A 21,259-nucleotide genomic window follows, 5' to 3' on the forward strand; every position below is an offset into this window, starting at 1 on the left:
TTCTTAACAGCGGTTGTCCTTTGACTGTATCACTGACTTACTTCGACAAATCAAACTTGCTGCCATGGGGATGCAGAACGTCTGACACGCTGGAGTCAAAAGAAGTCTGTTTGATGAACAGATGAGAGGAGGCCTCTCTCAGGATCAACATGCGAAGGTTTATAGAGGCTGGTTTTAAAATGCATCCTCCTGTTGCTTCCATCTCCTGGAATTCAGCTGGGACATGCTCGTGTCAGATTTGAGACAAACACAAACCTGCAGTTCAAACATCCTCTAACCCATTCTGTTCAGACACTCTCACACTCGGTAACACCATCTATTACAGGCTGATTGTTTTTTTGTACAGAAAACTAAATGCTCAGAAAACTCAGTTGAACCACGTTGTCTCCAACACATCAAACTCATATTTCTGTATTTTTACTGGTCTTAATTTTTTTTTCCCAGCAGTGTTCTCTCCAATTCACGAAGGTAGTCGAAGCCTCTTCAGAAATCTCTATTCCTGTTTCTTTTCTGCACTTTTCTTATATTTCTTCTAAATAGAAGGTCTTTTCATTTTTGGCATAATCTTGAGATGGACCTACAAGGTTTTGAAATAAAGGCTGATTTCAGGCTGCTTCTTTAATATCTATGATAGTGTTATTTTTAATGGATAATTCTGGTACTTACTACTAACATTGAAATTGGCCTTATCTAACATTATGATTTACTATCAATTACTGTGTTCTGTGACCCATCAGAGCAGCTGCAGTAGATCGCTCTGTGAGGAGTCACTATACCGCCAAACTTCCAGTGCCGACTTTTTCACTTTAATGCAGAAAACATACATTTAAGGTGGCTCTCTCTGGAGTCACCAGACATCCTGTCTGTGTATCAAGTGAATACACATGAAGCCCCAAACCCAACGCAAAGATAAAAGTACCATCACACTTTTCTGACACCTGGGTGTAAAACAGTTACTCACAGTCACACTCAATAACAGTGGGTGTAATAGTATTACAGAGGTGTGGTCATTGAAACATCACTCATTTTATTTCCCATAGTTCTTCTTCATGTGTGCCACAATATGCCCCAGCACATTACATTAAGTTGGTAACACTTAGTGCAGGACTTTTAGTTCTAGTAGAGGATTCTTACATTGTGGCGTTCTATTTATTAAACAGTGACGGTGCATATTAATACACATTGCTGTAAGAGCAGCAGAGTTTTCATCAGGTGTCCCTCTGCAGATGTTACCTGTCACTCTAAAGAAAGAACACTTTTTTGCCTGTAGGCTATATAAAGCTGATAACTGGAATGAAGGAGTGTTTCACTTTACATACTGTGATAATAGTGTTAATGCTACATTTAGGTTATTTGTACTCTAAATAACAAAGATCTACCAAAGCCTACACATGTATTATGGATCATGACAGCAGCAGAAATAAATGTTCTAGAGACAAAAGTTTAATCCTGATTCCAAAAAGTTGTTATGTAGTTTGAAGCGTAATAAGAACAGATCAAAATGATTTGCATCTTTTTTGACCTCAGATTTTAGTGCCAAGACAAAATACTTAATGTTTAAACTGAACTGAACAAAGCAGATATGATATCTTGTCCCCACGTATCATCGGTATGGGAGTATCCCTGCATGAAACACACCAGCAGTTTGAGCACAGATCTCGACCCAGTGAGATGTACTTCAAGATGTCAAATCAATGAATCAACTATCACTATTATTCTTCATCCCCTGACAACAATGGGTTTTCCTGACTCTTCAGTGCAGTCAGTGTGCAGGGAGGATCATCAGTGTTTATCAGACAGCTCTGTGTGCTCTCCTGTCAGCGTCCCGTCCTCCTTCAGTTTGGCCTCAGTGAACTCTTGTTTCACTCTCTGCAGCAGCTCCGGATTCAGCAGCACATCCAGGGCCGTCATGGCCAGAGCCTTCGCCGTCCTCAGGGTGAAGAACTGAGCTCTGTCATCGCCTGCATCAAAGTCACAAAGAAAACATTTCAAAAAGGTTTGGACAGGAGCGACAAAGCACGGTTCGGAAGCTTCACACAGGTGACAGGTGATGGTGTCATGATGGTTATGGAAGGCTCAGTCATTCACAAACAAGAAGAAACAAACAGTTTAAGAGGAATGTTTGTCAGCACACAGTTTGAATTAATTTCTAGATTTCACCATCTACAAACCAGAATATCATTCAGAAACATTCCACAAATTACTGCATGTAAAGGGCCAGGCTAGAAACCAACACTGAATCTCTGTGACCTTTGACCCCTCAGACAGCACTGCATTTAAACCCACATGACTGTATACATGACAGATATCAACAGCATCCCAAACAGTTCAGGTTGCATTACACACACACAGCATGAGTAAGACATGAGCATTTACATGGTCTGTGTCCACACTGAGAGTTAAAAGACTATCTTTGGGACTGATGGATGAAATGCACACATCATGAAGCTACCTGTTCTTCCATACTGGAGGACAGCATGGAGAGGGGAAGGAAAGGGGCTGACAAACATGGGATGCATATTTGATCATTCAGATGTCATCAGATCATTTATCTCAAATATAATAAATGATCAGTGTGCGTGGCGCACAGAGAGAATAGAGAGACAAACTGCAGATGAACAGCCTGATTGGTTAACATGGGCTCAGGAAGGCTGTGATGCTTTCATCTGGATGAAGCAGGCAGCGATTCACTTCTTACTTCACGGATTGTTTCTACACCGAAATCAGGTATTGATCAACCCTGCTGCTGTGGTCTTGCATGACGCCCACTACATATACTACTATTATTATTATCATCATTACAACTACCTTTTGTCGTATCTCCGTTCAAATCCAGAGTTAGTTAGCAATATTTTATTACTGCTGTGCATCTGTGTCTCTGATAAAAATTATCATTTTTAATTATATCTTATATAGAATATTTTGAATGGCTGAAACTGTCCGCTCAGCTGGAGACTAGCAGCTGATGAATGAGCCTCTGATGTGATGTATGAATGAGGCAGCTGACACTGTATTGTTTGCCTGACCTGACACTGTGCACGAAGAACATTTGACAAAAGACAAGTTCTGATAAACCGGACTCATCTGTTAACAGAGACAGTACACAGACAGATGTTTGTTTCCTGACATACCTGAGGCCACGGTGTATTCCTCTGTGTGGTTCAGGGCCTTAGAGCCGATGTAGAAGTACGGATGGATGCCAGGAACTACAAACGACACGTTGCCAAAGTCAGTAGAGCCTGTAGAGAAGAGAGACAAGAAGACCTTTCATCAAATGCACTGGCTTGTATTTTACAGTTCACTCATCATTCATAGAGACAGAGGGCCTGTTGTGAAGTAGGAGGCAGACTAAAGAGGTTCTGCTGCAGGTCCCCGTGTGTGACATTAGTTTACAGGTGCCTCCAGGAAATGTGCAAAGCAATAAAACTTGAAAAAAGCTTAGGACACTGAGGACAAATCAACTCAACCAAAATCAACGAGCATGAGCCCGAGCCCTGGTGTCTGCAGTGGCGAGTCCTCTTTGTCTCTTTGTCCTCTCACCAGAAGCATTGCTGAGGACTTCTTCATCTGTGGTGAATTCCATGCCCAGAGCTTTGCCATTGTTCTCATACAAATCTTCCAGAGTTGTGTTTCGCAGTATGTTGTCAAAAGCGTTTCTCGCATACTCCACTTCCACCTGAGGAGGAAGGGAAGGTGAAGCACTGACCAGCAGGACAAATTAGTCAACTCACTTTGTAATTCAGACATGTTTACCTCACAGCCAGTTGCCACGGCAGCTGATCTAAAACACATCTCAGCTTTCGCCTTCAGGACGTGAAGCTCAGCTCGTGAAGGGGTTCTCAGATAGTACTCCAGCTCAGCGTAGGCAGGGATGATGTTTGGTTTCACGCCACCGTGCTTTATGATACCTGCGTGACACCGGGCGATTTTAAAGCAAGCTTCCTGAACTCCTCAGAGCAACACAAGGAGGACAGAGGTTCACCAGCTGCTCACCATGAACTCTCCAGTCTGGCTTCATCTGCTGTCTGAGCACAGACAGGTTGTTGTAGCACAGCACAGCTGCATCCAGCGCATTGATTCCCTCCCATGGGTAGGCTGAGGCATGAGACGCCTTACCGTGATACTTGATGGTTACACTGGAACACGTGACAAGACAAAGCACACGTCAGTCTCTGCTCCTCTGACTGAAAGAATGTGCAAAGCTGTCATCAAAGCAAAAAATGGCTACTGAGGGAAGTGTCTCTTCTAGTGTGTCACATACAGGTTTCTCAGTCAAGTATGTCCTGAGGTCACTGTAAAGACAGTGTTAAATCTTAGATTGTTATGAGGACACTGACTGAGCAGCTGTATGTTAGTGTTTATTCTGATCATTACTATGGTAACCCAGGTCAGAAGATGGAGCTGGTAACAAAGTTGGACCAATAACGGTGAACATATTTCCTTGAAGTTAAGTATTCACTTCACATAACACAGCCGTCCAGCATTTCAACATGCTTGTAAATCTGAAAGTGTTCCTCTAAAACTTACTCATGTTCAGCCACCAGAGGGAGATATGGGGCATCATCCTGCAGGGGGTGGGCCATGAACACCACATCCATGTTGTCAAAGGCTCCCTTCCTCAACAAGTCAATTTTCCCACCACCATCCTCCTCAGCTGGAGTCCCCAGCACCGTCAGCTGTGAAGATCAGCATCATTATTAAGACTTACTGTTTATAGAAGATTCAGGTTGGAAGGTTGTCATCATGAATCTGTTACTCAATATGTGTTGATTATATTATATATTAAATGCTGTAAATGATCTCAAGAAGTTTTGAGTGTGCCTGATGCTTGCTGTGTTTTCACACTGATACAATTACATGTTCATACATACATACATACATACACACATACACACATACATCATTAATAATAATTATTCTATTATATTAAAATACCGTTGGAACGTTAACAGTGTAACATCCAGCGGAAGCATACGCGCATACCATTAGATATTATTAGATATTTTAGTGTTTGCACACTTTATTGTTTCATTTGTGATTAAGCAACAATGTCTTCTTCGGCTGAGTCTCTGAGAGACTTTGTCAATGAGACACTGACTGCTGTGTTTCAAAGAACTGTCATCGAGCACGAAGAAAGGCTTGAGCGTCAGCACAGACAGCTGGACAGCATGTGGAGACCTGAAGTCAGGTTACACAGGATAGGTGTGGAAGACGTCAGAATTCAAATAATAAATGAATATTGTCCACCTGTCACAGGAGTCAAATAAAGTGTTTGTTACACTGGTATGGTCGCTCACCCTCCTGTCTACACATATACAAACATATTAGTAAGTTATGGCAAAGATATATGATGAATCAGCAACGGTAACTTCATGATGATCTGCAGGATGCTGGATGTCACATTTAGAAACAGTTTTTACTGTGTGTGAACCCAGCTCCACAGTCAGCAACAGAACACACTTCTCTCTGCTGCAGGCTGCATCACACTGTTTAAATACACTGATGTTTGGTTTTTGTCTGGTTGTGAATGACTGAATGGTGCGTCGAGAATCTGAACAGCTCTTATCATGGTGGCTACGTTAATATTTCTGTGTCATTTCACTCAGTGAGGAAGGTTCCTGAGCAAAACTGACTATTTGACCGCACCCATAATCTCAGCAGTTAGATACATCAGTAACGTTACTGCTGCTAATTTACTTGCATGTCAGCATTTCCTCTCCACCATCACAGTGGTACCACATTCCTTTTGTTCCCTGTCCCTCCAGATCTCCTACAGCAGAAAGAGGAGGCGGTTCTCGCTCAGCAGCAGCTCTGTAACCAGGTCCTGCTCAACAACTCTTATGTAGCTGAGAGCCAAGATGAGAAAGGATACGAGCATGAAGACTCTACTCGAGCTGCAGAGTCAGATCCAAACAATCAACAATATGACAACAAGTCCAAACTGCTAACACATGACACTCCACACAGGCGAGAAGCTGCATACTTGCTCAACATGTGGGAAAACTTTCAAACAGACAGGTCATTTGTATCGCCACGTTAGATCCACCCGTTCATGTTTTCTTAGTCAGTGAGTCAGTCACTCACTTTATTCTCTACAATGGGTAAACCTTTTTGTCTTCCTTGCAATAAAGCAATACAACTATTTAATATTTCATCAACAGATGATATGTTCAGTGGCTCTGAATTGTCTGTACTGCCTCCCTGAGGGTCAGGGTCCAAAGGTTACACAGGTCACATATAATCTGGAAATCTTTGCTCTGTATATTGTTTATTTTGTATATTGAATCTGTAATTCTACTACTACATTTCAAATCAGATCAAATTTTATTTGTATAGCCCAAAGTCACAAAGTACATTTGCCTCTGAGGGCTTTACAATCTGTACAGGGAGTGACACCCTCTGTCCTTAGACCCTCGGTTTGAGTGAGGAAAAACTTGCCCACAAAAAACCCAAGATTCTTTCCAGTGGAGCTAGAGGCCAGAGTGATCCTGTCTAAAGTAACTAAGTCTCTAGAAAGAGAGTTTCTGAGGTATTTGGGTCCAATTACAAGAACTTCAGTTTTGCCTGAATTTAACATCAGCATTTACAATTCTGTGTCATTTCTGTTTCCTGATTCCTGAGAATCAGATTTCCATGTGACCACATTGGAAAATAAAATGCTTCTCCACCATTCATCAGGAGTGTCTTGTTTGTTGCTTGTAAAGACGTTCTTTGGTATCGCCTCCATTCATTAAAGACTCTCTCACACCACATCTGCAGACACTACACAATTCAAATATTTGAACTCAGTGGTTTACAAAAAAAAGAACAAAGTTGATCAAATTTCACCTCGTGATGAACTTTACCTACAAACAGTCGAGCATTTGAATTTTTTTAAATAAGAGAAGATGTTATTGACTATTTGTGGAGGTTTGACTGATGATTCTCACTGACTGGTGCTTAGAGGAACACTTCAAGACATGGAGCCATTAGCAAATTCTGAAGGGCCAACAAGTATGTTACATGTAAAGACTGAAATGTTTTTAGATGTGGAGCAGCTTTTAATGGGGCTGCATGAATGAAAATGAGGAAACAAAGTTCAGATTCACAGCACTGCTCAGTCCTCGATAACTCCTCCCTCTTCTTCCTGCTCTCAAACACAGCCAACTCCACTCTGTCCATACACTTCCTTGTTCCCTCCCCCTCAGATCTACAGTTTGATGATGGGTGTAACCAACATGTGGTGCAGAGCAAGAGCGCACAGGCCCCGTTCACTGCAGAGACACATGTTGTTTAGATCAGAGTTCAAACCACTGTCATTTCTACGGAAGTGAAATTCAGACAGTCGTCAACGCTGAGAGGAGAGATGGCGCAGAAAGGAGTTCAGCTGGACCGGGAAACCTTCTCCTGTGTGATCTGTCTGGATCTACTGAGGGATCCGGTGACTACTCCCTGTGGACACAGCTACTGCATGAACTGTATTCCAAACTTCTGGGATGGAGAGGATGAGAAGAGAATCCACAGCTGCCCTCAGTGTAGGCAGACCTTCAAACCGAGGCCTGTCCTGGTGAAAAACACCATGTTAGCAGCTTTAGTGGAGGAACTGAAGAAGACTGGACTCCAAGTTGCTCCTGCTGATCACTGCTATGCTGGACCTGAAGATGTGGCCTGTGATTTCTGCACTGGGAGGAAATGTAAAGCCCTGAAGTCCTGTCTGGTCTGTCTGGTCTCTTACTGTGAGAAACACCTCCAACCTCATTACGATGTAGCTCAGTTCCAGAAACACAAGCTGGTGGAGCCCTCCAAGAAGCTCCAGGAGAACATCTGCTCTCGTCATGATGAGGTGATGAAGATGTTCTGCCGTACTGATCAGCAGTGTATCTGTTATCTCTGCTCTGTGGATGAACATAAAGGCCACGACACAGTCTCAGCTGCAGCAGAAAGGACTGAGAGGCAGAGAGAGCTCGAGGTGAGTCGACAAAACATCCAGCAGAGAATCCAGGACAGAGAGAAAGATGTGAAGGAGCTCCAACAGGAGGTGGAGGCTATCAATGGCTCTGCTGATAAAGCAGTGGAGGACAGTGAGAAGATCTTCACTGAGCTGATCCATCTCATGGAGAAAAGAAGGTCTGATGTGAAGCAGCAGGTCAGATCCCAGCAGCAAACTGAAGTGAGTCGAGTCAAAGAGCTTCAGGAGAAGCTGGAGCAGGAGATCACTGAGCTGAAGAGGAAAGACGCTGATCTGAAGAAGCTCTCACACACAGAGGACCACAACCAGTTTCTACACAACTACCCCTCACTGTCACGACTCAGCCAATCTACAGACTCATCCAGCATCAATATCCGTCCTCTGAGGTACTTTGAGGATGTGACAGCTGCTGTGTCAGAGCTCAGAGATCAACTACAGGACGTTCTGAGGGACCAACGGACAAACATCTCACTGACAGACACTGAAGTCCATGTTTCACTGTCAAGACCAGAACCAGAGCCCAAGACCAGAGCTGAGTTCTCGAAATATTCATGTGAACTCACACTGGATCCAAACACAGCACACATGAAGCTGTTATTATCTGAGGGGAACAGAAAAGTTACATTCATGAGACGATATCAGTCTTATTCTAGTCACCCAGACAGATTTACTCTATATTATCAGGTCCTGAGTAGAGAGAGTCTGACTGGACGTTGTTACTGGGAGGTGGAGTGGAGTGGATCAGGAGTTGGTGTAGCAGTCGCATACAAGAATATCAGCAGAGCAGGGAGGTTACTTGAATGTTCATTTGGATCAAATGACAAATCTTGGAAGTTAATTTGTTACACAAACAGTAACTCATCTTATTTTTATTACAACGATGTCCACACTCCCGTCTCTGGTCCTCAGTCCTCCAGAGTTGGAGTGTACCTGGATCACAGTGCAGGTATTATGTCCTTCTACAGCGTCTCTGAAACCATGACTCTCCTCCACAGAGTCCAGACCACGTTCACTCAGCCTCTCTATGCTGGACTTCAGCCTTTAGATTATAGAGTCACTGCTGAGTTGTGTAAACTCAGATAGACAGAAGTCATTTAAGGGTTAAAGTGTGTGTTTCATTTCTTTAACTTGTTTGGTTTCCATCATTGTTGCTAAGAGCTGACTGTTGTGGCATTTCATCACCTATCAATCAAACATGATGAGCAGTACTTCTCATTCATCTTCTCAGTGGTCCTTTAGGTCATACTGCTTCCTGTGTCTGTTTAGCCATGAAGGCTATCACTGCTCATGATGACTTTAGTTTCTATGATCATAATCAATAAGGAGACGAGTCATTCTTTTCTTGTACATGTGAGATTCTGCTCTGACAAACTGAGTGTGTGGATGAAGTGAATCTGTACATGAACTCACTGAACAAGAGTCATTGAACGGGCTGACTGACGGATGTGTGAACAAACTGAATTATGTACTATTATGAACAGCACATTATAAGAATACACACTGTAGTAAAAAGGGCTGTTCATGCCTGATACCCGCGCAACCTGACAGAGCTTGAGCAGTTTTGCAAAGAAGAATAGAGCAAAATTGCAGTGTGCAGATGTACAAGACTGATTGAGACTTATCCACACAGACTCATTGCTGTGATTGCAGCCAAAGGTGCATCTACTAAATACTGACTTGAAGCGGGTGAATAATTATGCAAACAATTATTCTTCTTTATATAATTTTGTTTCATTAACATTACTTTCTAGAAATCTGTTTTCACTTTGACATTAAAGAGTTTTTTCCAATAAATCTTTGCGTGAAAAAGACAAATTTTATTGACTGATTTATGAAAGTAATACAAGGGTAAAACATTCAAGGGGGTGAATACTTATGATAGGCACTGTATATGTGTGTGTGTGTGTGTGTGTGTGTGTTTGTGTGTGTGCTGATCATGTCTGTAGCCTTTTTGACACAGTTGTGTCCTCAGTGCAATTTGTGCAGACAAATGTTGTAGCATGTGTGTTTGTGTTGTGTTTGTGCGCTGTCTTGGTCTGATGTTAAGAAGTTAGCTACCATGGTTCATTTTACTGTAACAATTAACTGCGGAGTGACTGATTCCCTCCCTCCTAGGAGTGGGCCGAGGCAGGAGACGCCTTACCGTGATACCCAACGGTTACACTGGAAAACATGACAAGTCAAAGCACACATCAGTCTCTGCTTCTCTGACTGTGCAGAGCTGTCACTGAAGCAAAAGGTGGCTGATGTGAAGAATCTAAAAAACTTTGTTTACACTGTTTTTGCTCACTACATAATTCCATGTGTCTTATTTTATAGTTTGGATGTCTTCAGTGTTCACCTCTAATGCAGACACAGTCAGTCAGTCTGTCTGTCTGTGTGTCAGTCTGTGGCCCCACCTGCTGCTTCTTATCTTAATTACAGAGGACAGTCCACATTGAAGACTTTATGCATGTTTTAACACCGGCCTTCAGTCCAATGAGCTCTGCTGTGTCAACATACAGATCTGATATGACAGTATACTGCAGTACTACTTCCTGTTAAACACAATCAACACACTGCACCACCTGTTCATGTTTTCATTGCACCATGCTCTGAATAGACTCCCTCATCGGTTACATCAGAGTCGCTCATTTCAAGCTCTTTTTAGAAAACATCATATACTGTTAGCTATTTGAATCTGAAGTGATGCATCATGGTCTATAAGATCATCATATGTTTATAGCGTCACTATTCTGTGAGAACCATGTATCTGTATAAAGTCAGAAAAAGAGCCTGTTTACAGCTTTGTGATGAAGATAATCCAAGTGCAGTAAAAGATCAAATCTGTGTGGCTTCATTAAAAACACTGTCAGACTTTGTGTACAGTGCTAAATCTGGCCGAATTAAAAAGGTGTAAGTGGTCAAATGAAGAGCCGGCTCTTCTTGGTGATCTGAGTCAAATGATCCGGTTCACTAAAAAGAACCGGAATGCCCATCGTTACATCAAACACGGATGTGACGTGTTCCGCGTGCGCGGCTCGAGCTCGCCAGAAAGCCAGATACAGAAACGCCATAGGTTGATTTTCAAAATAATACAGCCCCGTGCAAACTGCGTCGTAAAAATCTGAGCGCGTAAACAAAGTTTCTGCACGTCTCTGAAACGCTCCCGGTGCGGCTGAAGTCAGGACTGATCAAAACAAGGTAGCGGGACACGTGGCATACGCGCCCAGTGAGGCGGGCCAAGACGCACGGTACACCTGAAGACTGACATGTTTTCATCTGTGGAGCAGCTTTTAATGAGGCTTCAGAAAAATGACGAAACGGAGTTCAGATTCACAGCACTGCTCAGCACGCGATAACTCCTCCCCCTGCTGCCTGCTCTCAAACACAGCGAGATCCACTCTGTCCATGAGAGGAGAGATGGCGCAGAAAGGAGTTCAGCTGGACCAGGAAACCTTCTCCTGTGCGATCTGTCTGGATCTACTGAGGGATCCGGTGACTACTCCCTGTGGACACAGCTACTGCATGAAGTGTATTAAAATGCACTGGGATGGAGAGGATGTGAAGAGAATCCACAGCTGCCCTCAGTGTAGGCAGACCTTCATACCGAGGCCTGTCCTGGTGAAAAACACCATGTTAGCAGCTTTAGTGGAGGAACTGAAGAAGACTGGACTCCAAGCTGCTCCTGCTGATCACTGCTATGCTGGACCTGAAGATGTGGCCTGTGATGTCTGCACTGGGAGAAAACTGAAAGCTCTGAAGTCCTGTCTGGTCTGTCTGGCCTCTTACTGTGAGAAACACCTCCAGCCTCATCATGATGTAGCTCCATTAAAGAAACACAAGCTGGTGGAGCCCTCCAAGAAGCTCCAGGAGAACATCTGCTCTCGTCATGATGAGGTGATGAAGATGTTCTGCCGTACTGATCAGCAGTGTATCTGTTATCTCTGCTCTGTGGATGAACATAAAGGCCACGACACAGTCTCAGCTGCAGCAGAAAGGACTGAGAGGCAGAGAGAGCTCGAGGTGAGTCGACTAAACATCCAGCAGAGAATCCAGGACAGAGAGAAAGATGTGAAGGAGCTCCAACAGGAGGTGGAGGCTATCAATGGCTCTGCTGATAAAGCAGTGGAGGACAGTGAGAAGATCTTCACTGAGCTGATCCGTCTCATGGAGAAAAGAAGGTCTGATGTGAAGCAGCAGGTCAGATCCCAGCAGGAAACTGAAGTGAGTCGAGTCAAAGATCTTCAGGAGAAGCTGGAGCAGGAGATCACTGAGCTGAAGAGGAAAGACGCTGAGCTGGAGAAGCTCTCACACACAGAGGACCACAACCAGTTTCTACACAACTACCCCTCACTGTCACGACTCAGCCAATCTACAGACTCATCCAGCATCAATATCCGTCCTCTGAGGTACTTTGAGGATGTGACAGCTGCTGTGTCAGAGCTCAGAGATAAACTACAGGACGTTCTGAGGGACCAACGGACAAACATCTCACTGACAGACACTGAAGTCCATGTTTCACTGTCAAGACCAGAACCAGAGCCCAAGACCAGAGCTGAGTTCTTGAAATATTCATGTGAACTCACACTGGATCCAAACACAGCACACAAACAGCTGTTATTATCTGAGGGGAACAGAAAACTGACAAGAATGAATCAACATCAGTCTTATTCTAGTCACCCAGACAGATTCACTTGGTGGGCTCAGGTCCTGAGTAGAGAGAGTCTGACTGGACGTTGTTACTGGGAGGTGGAGTGGAGTGGGGCAGGAGTTGGTGTAGCAGTCACATACAAGAGTATCAGCAGAGCAGGGAGGTTACTTGAATGTTCATTTGGATCAAATGACAAATCTTGGAAGTTAAATTGTCTCTTAAGCAGTTATAACTTTTATTACAACAATGTCCAAACTCTCGTCTCTGGTCCTCAGTCCTCCAAAGTTGGAGTGTACCTGGATCACAATGCAGGTATTCTGTCCTTCTACAGCGTCTCTGAAACCATGACTCTCCTCCACAGAGTCCAGACCACGTTCACTCAGCCTCTCTATGCTGGACTTCATGTTTTTAATTATGAAGACACTGTTGAGTTGTGTAAACTCAGATAGACAGAAGTCATTTAAGGGTTAAAGTGTGTGTTTCATTTCTTTAACTTGTTCCTGTGTGTGACTTTAGTTTCCATGATCATAATCAATAAGGAGACGAGTCATTCTTTTCTTGTACATGTGAGATTCTGCTCTGACAAACTGAGTGTGTGGATGAAGTGAATCTGTACATGAACTCACTGAACAAGAGTCATTGAACGGGCTGACTGACGGATGTGTGAACAAACTGATATGAACAAAGTCTTTTCTTTGTTTCATACAAACCAAATCAATAGACTGTTCATGTGAAGAAGGATATAAAAACTTCTGATTTGATGAAGTCTGTTGACTGTGGAGCTGCTTTCACACACAGAGGTGTTCAAGTTTGCTGTTGTGAAAAACTTTCTCAAGTTGTTATAAATGTTAATAACTAAAAAAGCTTTCAGTTTTATATATATATATATTATATTATATTATATTATATTATATTATATTATATATATATATATATATAAGAACCATAAACCATGATAAACCATGTCATAGCTTACATCATAGTTACATGTATGACGTTTGCAGCAAAAAGAAACGCGTCAAAATCAGTGAAGTGTTCAGTGGTTTCTGATTGGTTAAATGCGCTGACACCTGACTGCGCCTGCCAAACAGGTGACACCGAGTGGAGCGGGTGACCGGTCCATGGTCCAATAGGCAGCAGCGGTCGATGCGGTGTCTACTCTTTATTACGTCTATGGTAAACACCGAGCCGTCTCCTCCTCACTTCACACAAAGTGTTTAGGAGAGGACACGGGAAGTCGTTTTTTTTAACTACTCGACCGTACACACTGTCGTGTAGTTGTCCTACCTGCACCTGGACAGGGAGCTTCCCGTGTGTGTCCTCCAGCACAGCTTTGAGCCCCAGAGCCGCAGCAGCTCCAACCTCAGCTATCAGGTTGTGTCCACACGCGTGTCCGATCCCCGGCAGGGCGTCGTACTCACACAGAAAACCCACGTTGACCTGCTCGCTGCCTCCGGCTCCCCAGGTGGCTCGAAACGCAGTGTGGAGTTTGAAGTGACTGTCGACCTTCCAGCCCTCCTCCTGACTGAAAAACGCCACCAGTGTGTCATGAGAGCGGCTTTCCTCATAAGCCAGCTCCGGACAGCTCCATATGTCCTTACTGAGTGTGTGGAGCTTTGCTTTGGCTTCTTCTATACACTGTGAAACTCTCTGCTTCAGCTCCAGCAGCAGCTCTGCTCTGTCAGCCATCTTGGCGGTCATGTTGTTGTTGATGTCAGCACTTTATAAGGGCGCCAAAAGTTGACGTGCTGCTGCCTGCTGAGGAGCAACATTTCCTATTATTATTATTATTATTATGTATTAACCACGTTTGACAACCACATGACTAGTTTTTTTTAAATCTTCTGTTTACAGAATAAATACATAAAATGAACCTTAAGTCCAAGTTACATAACAGATCTGTATGAAATCATGTGTCTTCTATGTTTTACTCTTTGTTTAATAATGTGTAAATGTTTCTCATTAATTGAAAAAAATCTGATGATGATCCCCAAAAAACTTTATTCCACCTTATAATGTAAATTCTTGAAGGAACAATAACACTTCTCAGTAATAATAACCATACACAATGTTGAAATAAATGACACAAATACATATCGAGAAGATTGACTTTATTGATCCCTCAGTTCTCTCGGGGCGCTGCCACATGGCTGGGGGCTGTGGGTCATTAACCAGCCCCTGTGTGCACAAACCACAACATAAAGCAACACCAACATGTTGAACCTTTTAGGGCACGCTGCTCACACGCTGTGTCATCACAGATAAGGTTGGTTAGGGGTTTGTACATAACTTTGCCAAAGCCTCCAAAAATAGACACAAAAGTTGAATAATAGAAAGGTGTGTGCATTCTGTTTTGTTTTTTATGTAATATTGATTTAACACAGAACATTCATACATGATCAAAATGAAATAAGTGTGATTAAAAAAAAGCTAATATTACATTTCTGGTCTCATATCTTCTCTTGGATCTTTGGGAAACATTCAGATGCAGCTCCTCGAGTCAGACGCAAACAGGGTGAAGCTGCTTTTAGCTTCGATGCTGCACACACACAGACCTAACTTCCTGATTATCTCACATGTGCTCTAGCCACTTTGACTCTGGATGTTGGATTCAACCACAAGAACATATCAGTGTCAGTGTGCAGGGAGGATCATCAGTGTTTATCAGACAGCTCTGTGTGCTCTCCTGTCAGCGTCCCGTCCTCCTTCAGTTTGGCCTCAGTGAACTCTTGCTTCACTCTCTGCAGCAGCTCCGGATTCAGCAGCACATCCAGGGCCGTCATGGCCAGAGCCTTTGCCGTCCTCAGGGTGAAGAACTGAGCTCTGTCATCGCCTGCATCAAAGTCACAAACACATTATCAGCCATACAAACTCATATCAGACACCAGAAATGGTTTTAAATATGATCCTCTAAGTGTTGTGGTACCATACCAGCAGCAACAGTGTATTCCTCTGTGTGGTTCAAAGCATTAGAACCGATGTAGAAGTACGGATGGATGCCAGGAACTGCAAATGTCACATTGCCAAAATCTGTAGAGCCTGTAGAGAAAAAGGGGATGAGGGGAGACGGGAGGGGGAGTCCTTCATGTATTATTTTTAAAATTTTGAGAAATACTTATTTAGTCTCTATCACAGAACACAGCTAACATCCTGACAGAAGAGCCTGCATCCATCTTGAACTGAAGCTTCTGTTTGCTGGGTTTCACAAAACCTCTACTTATTACTTATTACTTACATTGAGACAATAATTTTTGCATTGCAAGTTTTCTGAAATGTTATGTTTAAATATACAAATAAGACATTATTTAATGCTAACTTCTGATGGAATCTACAGACACAAGCAAAACAAATGTGAATTAAATAAACACTGAAATGTAGATTTTGGGAGACTTTCCACTAGTCTGCAAGAAGACATGTTATGGAAGCAAAAGAGCCTACAATCTAAAAGTTACACAGTGTTCTCAATAAAAAAAAAATAAAAAAAACATGTTTCTGCCTGTAGTGTCTTGCCTCAATACACATTTTGTCTACCATTGTCCACTCCTTCATTTTTCAGTGTGTCCAGCACAGAGCTGTTGTTTGACATTCACGTACCAGATTCATTCTTGAGAACGTCTTCATCTGTGGTGAAGTCCATACCCAGCGCCTTGCCGTTTGTCTCGTACAGCTCCTCTAGCACACCATTGCGCAGCATGTTGTCATATTTATTTCTTGCAAACTCTACTTTGACCTGAAGGTGAGATGGTTCAGTGTTGACTTCTTAAAGCTGCAAGACTTTGCCAGGACTGGCCTAAAAAACAACATACATAAAGAGGCTTCCATTGACAGTGACAGTGAAGATTTCACTTCACAATGCAGCTAAATAGACTAGAAAATGAGAGTAAATGTGTCATACATTATTTGTTTTACAGTTTTGTTACAACTGGAGTTTAATTTTTCACAACTCTTCACAGAGGCTCCCAGGACAGTGTCACCTTTCCTTCTACCTTAACTCTCCATTCCTCAACCCCAAAGAGGAATTCAATTCCTCATTAATTTGGAAAGTTTATGACCAGGAGCCACATGATCTCTCTGCTGGATACAATGGAATGCTGGATGTCTGGACATATCTGCAGAAGATTGCCAGAGATGGATCAGGCATCGAAAAGATTCTTTCCAAGGTGGATTGTGAGAAAGCTTTCACCAGTTGAAACCTAAGATTGGTTTAACCCCCAGTTGAACCAAGATAGCCTCAAATTACTGTTGACAGAATTCAGAGCTCACCAAATACAGAAAAAAGCTCTGATAATGAGGTATGAGGTATTTATTAGTTTCTGACTCTGGGAAAACACTAAAGATCTCCCAATATACTGTAACTCTCTTTAACCACATCACACACACACACACACACTGTTCTGTCTGATCTCCTTTTGGTAACTGAACTAGACTAACTGAGCCTTCCCTCATGGTGGTACTGATTCCCCAGATTTTAGCTGGTCGAGCAGAAGCCTGAGAAACAGTTCCCAAACACGTAATACAAAAGATATTTATTTGGAGAACAGATCTCACAAGTGACTAACTGAAAGAGTATAAAGGGGGAGTTGGGGGTCAATGAAAATCAACTAATAAAACAAAATGAAGCCTGTAGAGGTAAGGCAAGCAAAACACAAAACTCCACCCTTACACCCTGACTGGACCTGTTTGGAGCACCCTTGGCCTTTGAAAGCCTCTGGATTAGAACACCTCTTAGTGTGGCAGTCAGACAGCAATGCACTGTTCAGTTCCTGACAGTCACCAATTCAAGCCAAAGAAGCTCATTATTCATTGTCACTTTGAACATCACTATATTGGGGCGGCAGTAGCTCAGTCCATAGAGACTTGGCTTGGGAACCGGAGGGTGGCTGGCTGAAGTCCAGCATGGACCGAAAATATGGAAGGTGGACTGGTAGCTGGAGAGGTGCCAGTTTACCTCCTGGGCACTGTATCTCTAAGTATTTCGTGGGGCGGCTGTGGCTGTGGGGCGGCTGTGGCTTGTGGGGCGGCTGTGGCTCACAGGCAGAGCGGGTCGTCCACTAATCAGATGATCGGCGGTTCGATCCCCGGCTCCTGCGGTCTGCATGTCGAAGTGTCCTTGGGCAAGACGCTGAACCCCAAATTGCTCCCGAAGGCTGTGCCATCGGTGTGGGAATGTGTATGAATGGTTAGATCTGCAAACTGATGAGCAGTTGGCACCTTGCATGGTAGCCATCAGTGTATGAATGTGTGTGAATGGGGTGAATGAGATATGTAGTGTAGAGCGCTTTGAGTGGTCGGAAGACTAGAAAGGCGCTATATAAGTACAGTCCATTTACCATTTCTTATTGTGTTTTGTTTTGGGGTTATTTTTACCTCACAGCCAGTTGCCACGGCAGCTGATCTAAAACACATCTCAGCTTTCGCCTTCAGGACGTGAAGCTCAGCTCGTGAAGGGGTTCTCAGATAGTACTCCAGCTCAGCGTAGGCAGGGATGATGTTTGGTTTCACGCCACCGTGCTTTATGATACCTGCGTGACACCGGGCGATTTTAAAGCAAGCTTCCTGAACTCCTCAGAGCAACACAAGGAGGACAGAGGTTCACCAGCTGCTCACCATGAACTCTCCAGTCTGGCTTCATCTGCTGTCTGAGCACAGACAGGTTGTTGTAGCACAGCACAGCTGCATCCAGCGCATTGATTCCCTCCCATGGGTAGGCTGAGGCATGAGACGCCTTACCGTGATACTTGATGGTTACACTGGAACACGTGACAAGACAAAGCACACGTCAGTCTCTGCTTCTGTACAGAGTGCAGGCAAAGGCTGTTGAGTTTAGACTTACATAGACACACTTACACATGCCAGAATAAGCAGCAGTGCACACTAAGGGCTTGCTCATGGTGGAACTGTTGAGTCTCTGATAATAATATTATGAAGAGTATGGTCTAGACCTGCTCTATATGGAAAGTGTCATGAGATAACTTGTTACATTTATGCAACTACACAGTTGTACTGTATGCCAGGCCTTCAGTGAAGAACACTGTGTTTCAGAGTACAGCATACAAACCAAACATACTCATGCTCAGCCACACAGGGCAGGTACATGGCATCCTCCTTTGATGGGTGGGCCATGAACACCACATCAAGGCCTTCAAATGCTCCCTCCCTTAGCATGTCAATTTTACCTCCACCATCCTCCTCGGCTGGGGTGCCCAGCACCGTCACCTGTGGAAGACAGCAGGCACTTTACACACTGCACAACCTGGATGAAACAATTCTCACTAAAATAAGTTCTTGAGATATCATGTACTGAGGAGACATTTCCTCGGGCTGCAGTCACACACACACCTTTCTGTGGGAATGAGTCATCATTTGACTATGTATTTCCAGTTGTTGCCTATTTGATCCCATTATGTACAGTACAGATAGCTACATTTATGAATAGGCCTCACTGAGTGTGTACAGTCATATGTCATTGTATGTTGCGGTGTCTTGTGTTCGGATATGTACAGTGCTGTGGAAATAAACCTCCCATTGAGAACAATAAAGTCTAAAGTTTAAAGTCTAATTACAGTTTTTAAATTGGTTTCCTACCTGTCAAACAGCCATTTATTTCAATTCATTCATTCCTCACAGCAAACATGTAGTGAGTTTCTTTGGGTCAGGCTGAACTGTTGTTTTGAAGTTAGAGCTTCTGAGACTGAAGAGACTCAAAAGGAAGATGTACAGAAATCCATGAAAACAGTTTGCTAAACTCTTTACCCAATATCCACGATTTAATTTAATTTACCAAAGCTGTTTATTCATTTGCTCCAGAGGGGTAAGTGAATAATTCCAGAGATCATCTTTTGTCCTTGACGTGCACTACTTCTTCATATTTTATATCTTCCGGTGCTTAAATTCATCCTTTATTATGAAACAAGCCAAACTGCAAAACTTCATGAATACAAATCGTCTGCACCTGGACAGGGAGCTTCCCGTGTGTGTCCTCCAGCACAGCTTTGAGCCCCAGAGCCGCAGCAGCTCCAACCTCAGCTATCAGGTTGTGTCCACACGCGTGTCCGATCCCCGGCAGGGCGTCGTACTCACACAGGAAACCCACGTTGACCTGCTCGCTGCCTCCGGCTCCCCAGGTGGCTCGAAACGCAGTGTGGAGTTTGAAGTGACTGTCGACCTTCCAGCCCTCCTCCTGACTGAAAAACGCCACCAGTGTGTCATGAGAGCGGCTTTCCTCATAAGCCAGCTCCGGACAGCTCCATATGTCCTTACTGAGTGTGTGGAGCTTTGCTTTGGCTTCTTCTATACACTGTGAAACTCTCTGCTTCAGCTCCAGCAGCAGCTCTGCTCTGTCAGCCATCTTGGCGGTCATCATTAACTTCACAGTGTCTCCTCTCCCCAGAGTCCTGCAGTGTAAAGTTACAGGAAACACTGCTCTCAGTATGAGGGCTAAATTTGTCAAATGTCAAAATAGCACACACACACACACACACACACACACACACACACACACACAAACCGGTAAATGTGACTTATGGGCCAAAGCTAAAAACCACACAGACACCCTCTCCAGCATTCATTTAGAAGAGTTTCCCTTTAGGGGACCTGTTTTTTTGTCCCCATGCCACAGGGCTGGTTTTTGCTATGGGCAATGTGGGCGACTACCAAGGGCGCAATGTGAGGGGGCACAAGGATCTTCATGGATCAAAGTAAAAGACCAAAGAAACCACTGGGTGCCCAGTTCAGAAAAAGAAGAAAAGAAGAAGAGGAGAAATGGCCAAAGATAAAGGAATGCAGATTTCACCCATAGGCAACCTAGTCTGGTTTGTGTTTGCAACACAACAAGTGCAGATTCACACAGACGTTCTGACTGTGGAATTTTTGATTGCTATATGCTAACTTAAATAACTTCTAATATACAGTGACATGGCATTTTGTAAGCGACATGTGATATAGCTTTTTAAATCATTTGTAGTATGTTATGCTTAGTTTATAGGATGTTAACAAATGTTATTAAAATGTGCATCATGGTAATTTTAATTGGGTAACTGATGCATGTGTGATGTGAGTGTGATCTAACTTACACATTGTATCTTAATTGTAAATTCAGGGGCACTTCTGAAATATTCTGGAGGTGGAGCACCCACTGGCCAAAAGGAGGAGTCACAGCAGCCACAGACATGGTCGTGGAATCTTTCTTTTATGTAGTTATTTATTTATTTATTTATTTTAGCTTACTTCGGGGATTTTTCAAGCATGGTTATTAGATCCGGTGATAAAGAATTTGTGCAATTTACATTGGTGTTTATATTCTGTATTTCATTTATTTATCTTGTTTTTTCTCTGTTCTGGTCTAGAGACAGTGCCACTGAGGAAAAGACAGGAGGCAGAGCTGAAGATGCTGAGGTTCTCTTTGGGAGGGACCAAGATGGATAGGATCAGGAATGAGTACATCAGAGGGACAGCATGTTAGAGGTTTTGGAGATAAAGTCAGAGAGGCCAGACTGAGATGGTTCGGACATGTCCAGAGGAGAGATAGTGAATATATTGGTAGAAGGATGCTGAGTTTTGAACTGCCAGACAGGAGGCCTAGAGGAAGACCACAGAGGAGGTTTATGGATGCAGTGAAAGAGGACATGAAGGTAGTTGGTGTGAGAGAAGAGGATGCAGAAGACAGGGTTAGATGGAGG

At 43.4% G+C, this 21,259-nt stretch overlaps 4 protein-coding genes across 4 annotated transcripts; 2 read left to right on the top strand and 2 right to left on the bottom strand.

The window, feature by feature from the left end:
• Positions 1–577: 577 nt before the first annotated feature.
• Positions 578–19,941, bottom strand: LOC113746922 (peptidase M20 domain-containing protein 2-like). Its single transcript, XM_027284491.1, has 8 exons — positions 19,534–19,941; positions 18,649–18,797; positions 18,189–18,331; positions 17,949–18,103; positions 16,176–16,311; positions 15,513–15,620; positions 15,231–15,414; positions 578–1,777 (listed from the first exon to the last, which is right to left on the bottom strand). The coding sequence occupies exons 1-7, from the start codon at positions 19,939–19,941 to the stop codon at positions 15,236–15,238; spliced, it is 1,278 nt and encodes a 425-aa protein (XP_027140292.1). The 3' UTR covers positions 578–1,777; positions 15,231–15,235.
• On the bottom strand, positions 1,760–15,211 carry LOC104938678 (peptidase M20 domain-containing protein 2). The gene is made up of 7 exons (XM_019278158.2): positions 13,869–15,211; positions 4,528–4,676; positions 3,994–4,136; positions 3,754–3,908; positions 3,541–3,676; positions 3,132–3,239; positions 1,760–1,961 (listed from the first exon to the last, which is right to left on the bottom strand). The coding sequence occupies exons 1-7, from the start codon at positions 14,280–14,282 to the stop codon at positions 1,783–1,785; spliced, it is 1,284 nt and encodes a 427-aa protein (XP_019133703.1). The 5' UTR covers positions 14,283–15,211; the 3' UTR covers positions 1,760–1,782.
• On the top strand, positions 7,126–9,736 carry LOC113746921 (tripartite motif-containing protein 16-like). Its single transcript, XM_027284490.1, has one exon. The coding sequence runs from the start codon at positions 7,346–7,348 to the stop codon at positions 9,029–9,031; it is 1,686 nt and encodes a 561-aa protein (XP_027140291.1). The 5' UTR covers positions 7,126–7,345; the 3' UTR covers positions 9,032–9,736.
• On the top strand, positions 10,875–13,345 carry LOC109142900 (tripartite motif-containing protein 16). Its single transcript, XM_027284489.1, has one exon. The coding sequence runs from the start codon at positions 11,243–11,245 to the stop codon at positions 13,028–13,030; it is 1,788 nt and encodes a 595-aa protein (XP_027140290.1). The 5' UTR covers positions 10,875–11,242; the 3' UTR covers positions 13,031–13,345.
• Positions 19,942–21,259: the final 1,318 nt, after the last annotated feature.

Source organism: Larimichthys crocea, chromosome XI, assembly GCF_000972845.2.
Source record: "Larimichthys crocea isolate SSNF chromosome XI, L_crocea_2.0, whole genome shotgun sequence".
NCBI lineage: Eukaryota > Metazoa > Chordata > Actinopteri > Sciaenidae > Larimichthys > Larimichthys crocea.

What these genes read in the sequence shown, in the direction of transcription:
- LOC109142900 (XM_027284489.1), top strand. Translation starts at nt 11,243, where the DNA reads ATGACGAAACGGAGTTCAGATTCACAGCACTGCTCAGCACGCGATAAC.
- LOC113746921 (XM_027284490.1), top strand. Translation starts at nt 7,346, where the DNA reads ATGGCGCAGAAAGGAGTTCAGCTGGACCGGGAAACCTTCTCCTGTGTG.
- LOC113746922 (XM_027284491.1), bottom strand. Translation starts at nt 19,941, where the DNA reads ATGACCGCCAAGATGGCTGACAGAGCAGAGCTGCTGCTGGAGCTGAAG. An exon ending in ACGGGAAGCTCCCTGTCCAG is followed by an intron (nt 18,798 to 19,533) that starts GTGCAGACGATT and finishes TGTCTTCCACAG; the next exon opens with GTGACGGTGCTGGGCACCCC. An exon ending in GCCAGACTGGAGAGTTCATG is followed by an intron (nt 18,104 to 18,188) that starts GTGAGCAGCTGG and finishes GGTGTCACGCAG; the next exon opens with GTATCATAAAGCACGGTGGC.
- LOC104938678 (XM_019278158.2), bottom strand. Translation starts at nt 14,282, where the DNA reads ATGACCGCCAAGATGGCTGACAGAGCAGAGCTGCTGCTGGAGCTGAAG. An exon ending in AGCTCCCTGTCCAGGTGCAG is followed by an intron (nt 4,677 to 13,868) that starts GTAGGACAACTA and finishes TGATCTTCACAG; the next exon opens with CTGACGGTGCTGGGGACTCC. An exon ending in CCTCTGGTGGCTGAACATGA is followed by an intron (nt 4,137 to 4,527) that starts GTAAGTTTTAGA and finishes CACGTGTTCCAG; the next exon opens with TGTAACCATCAAGTATCACG.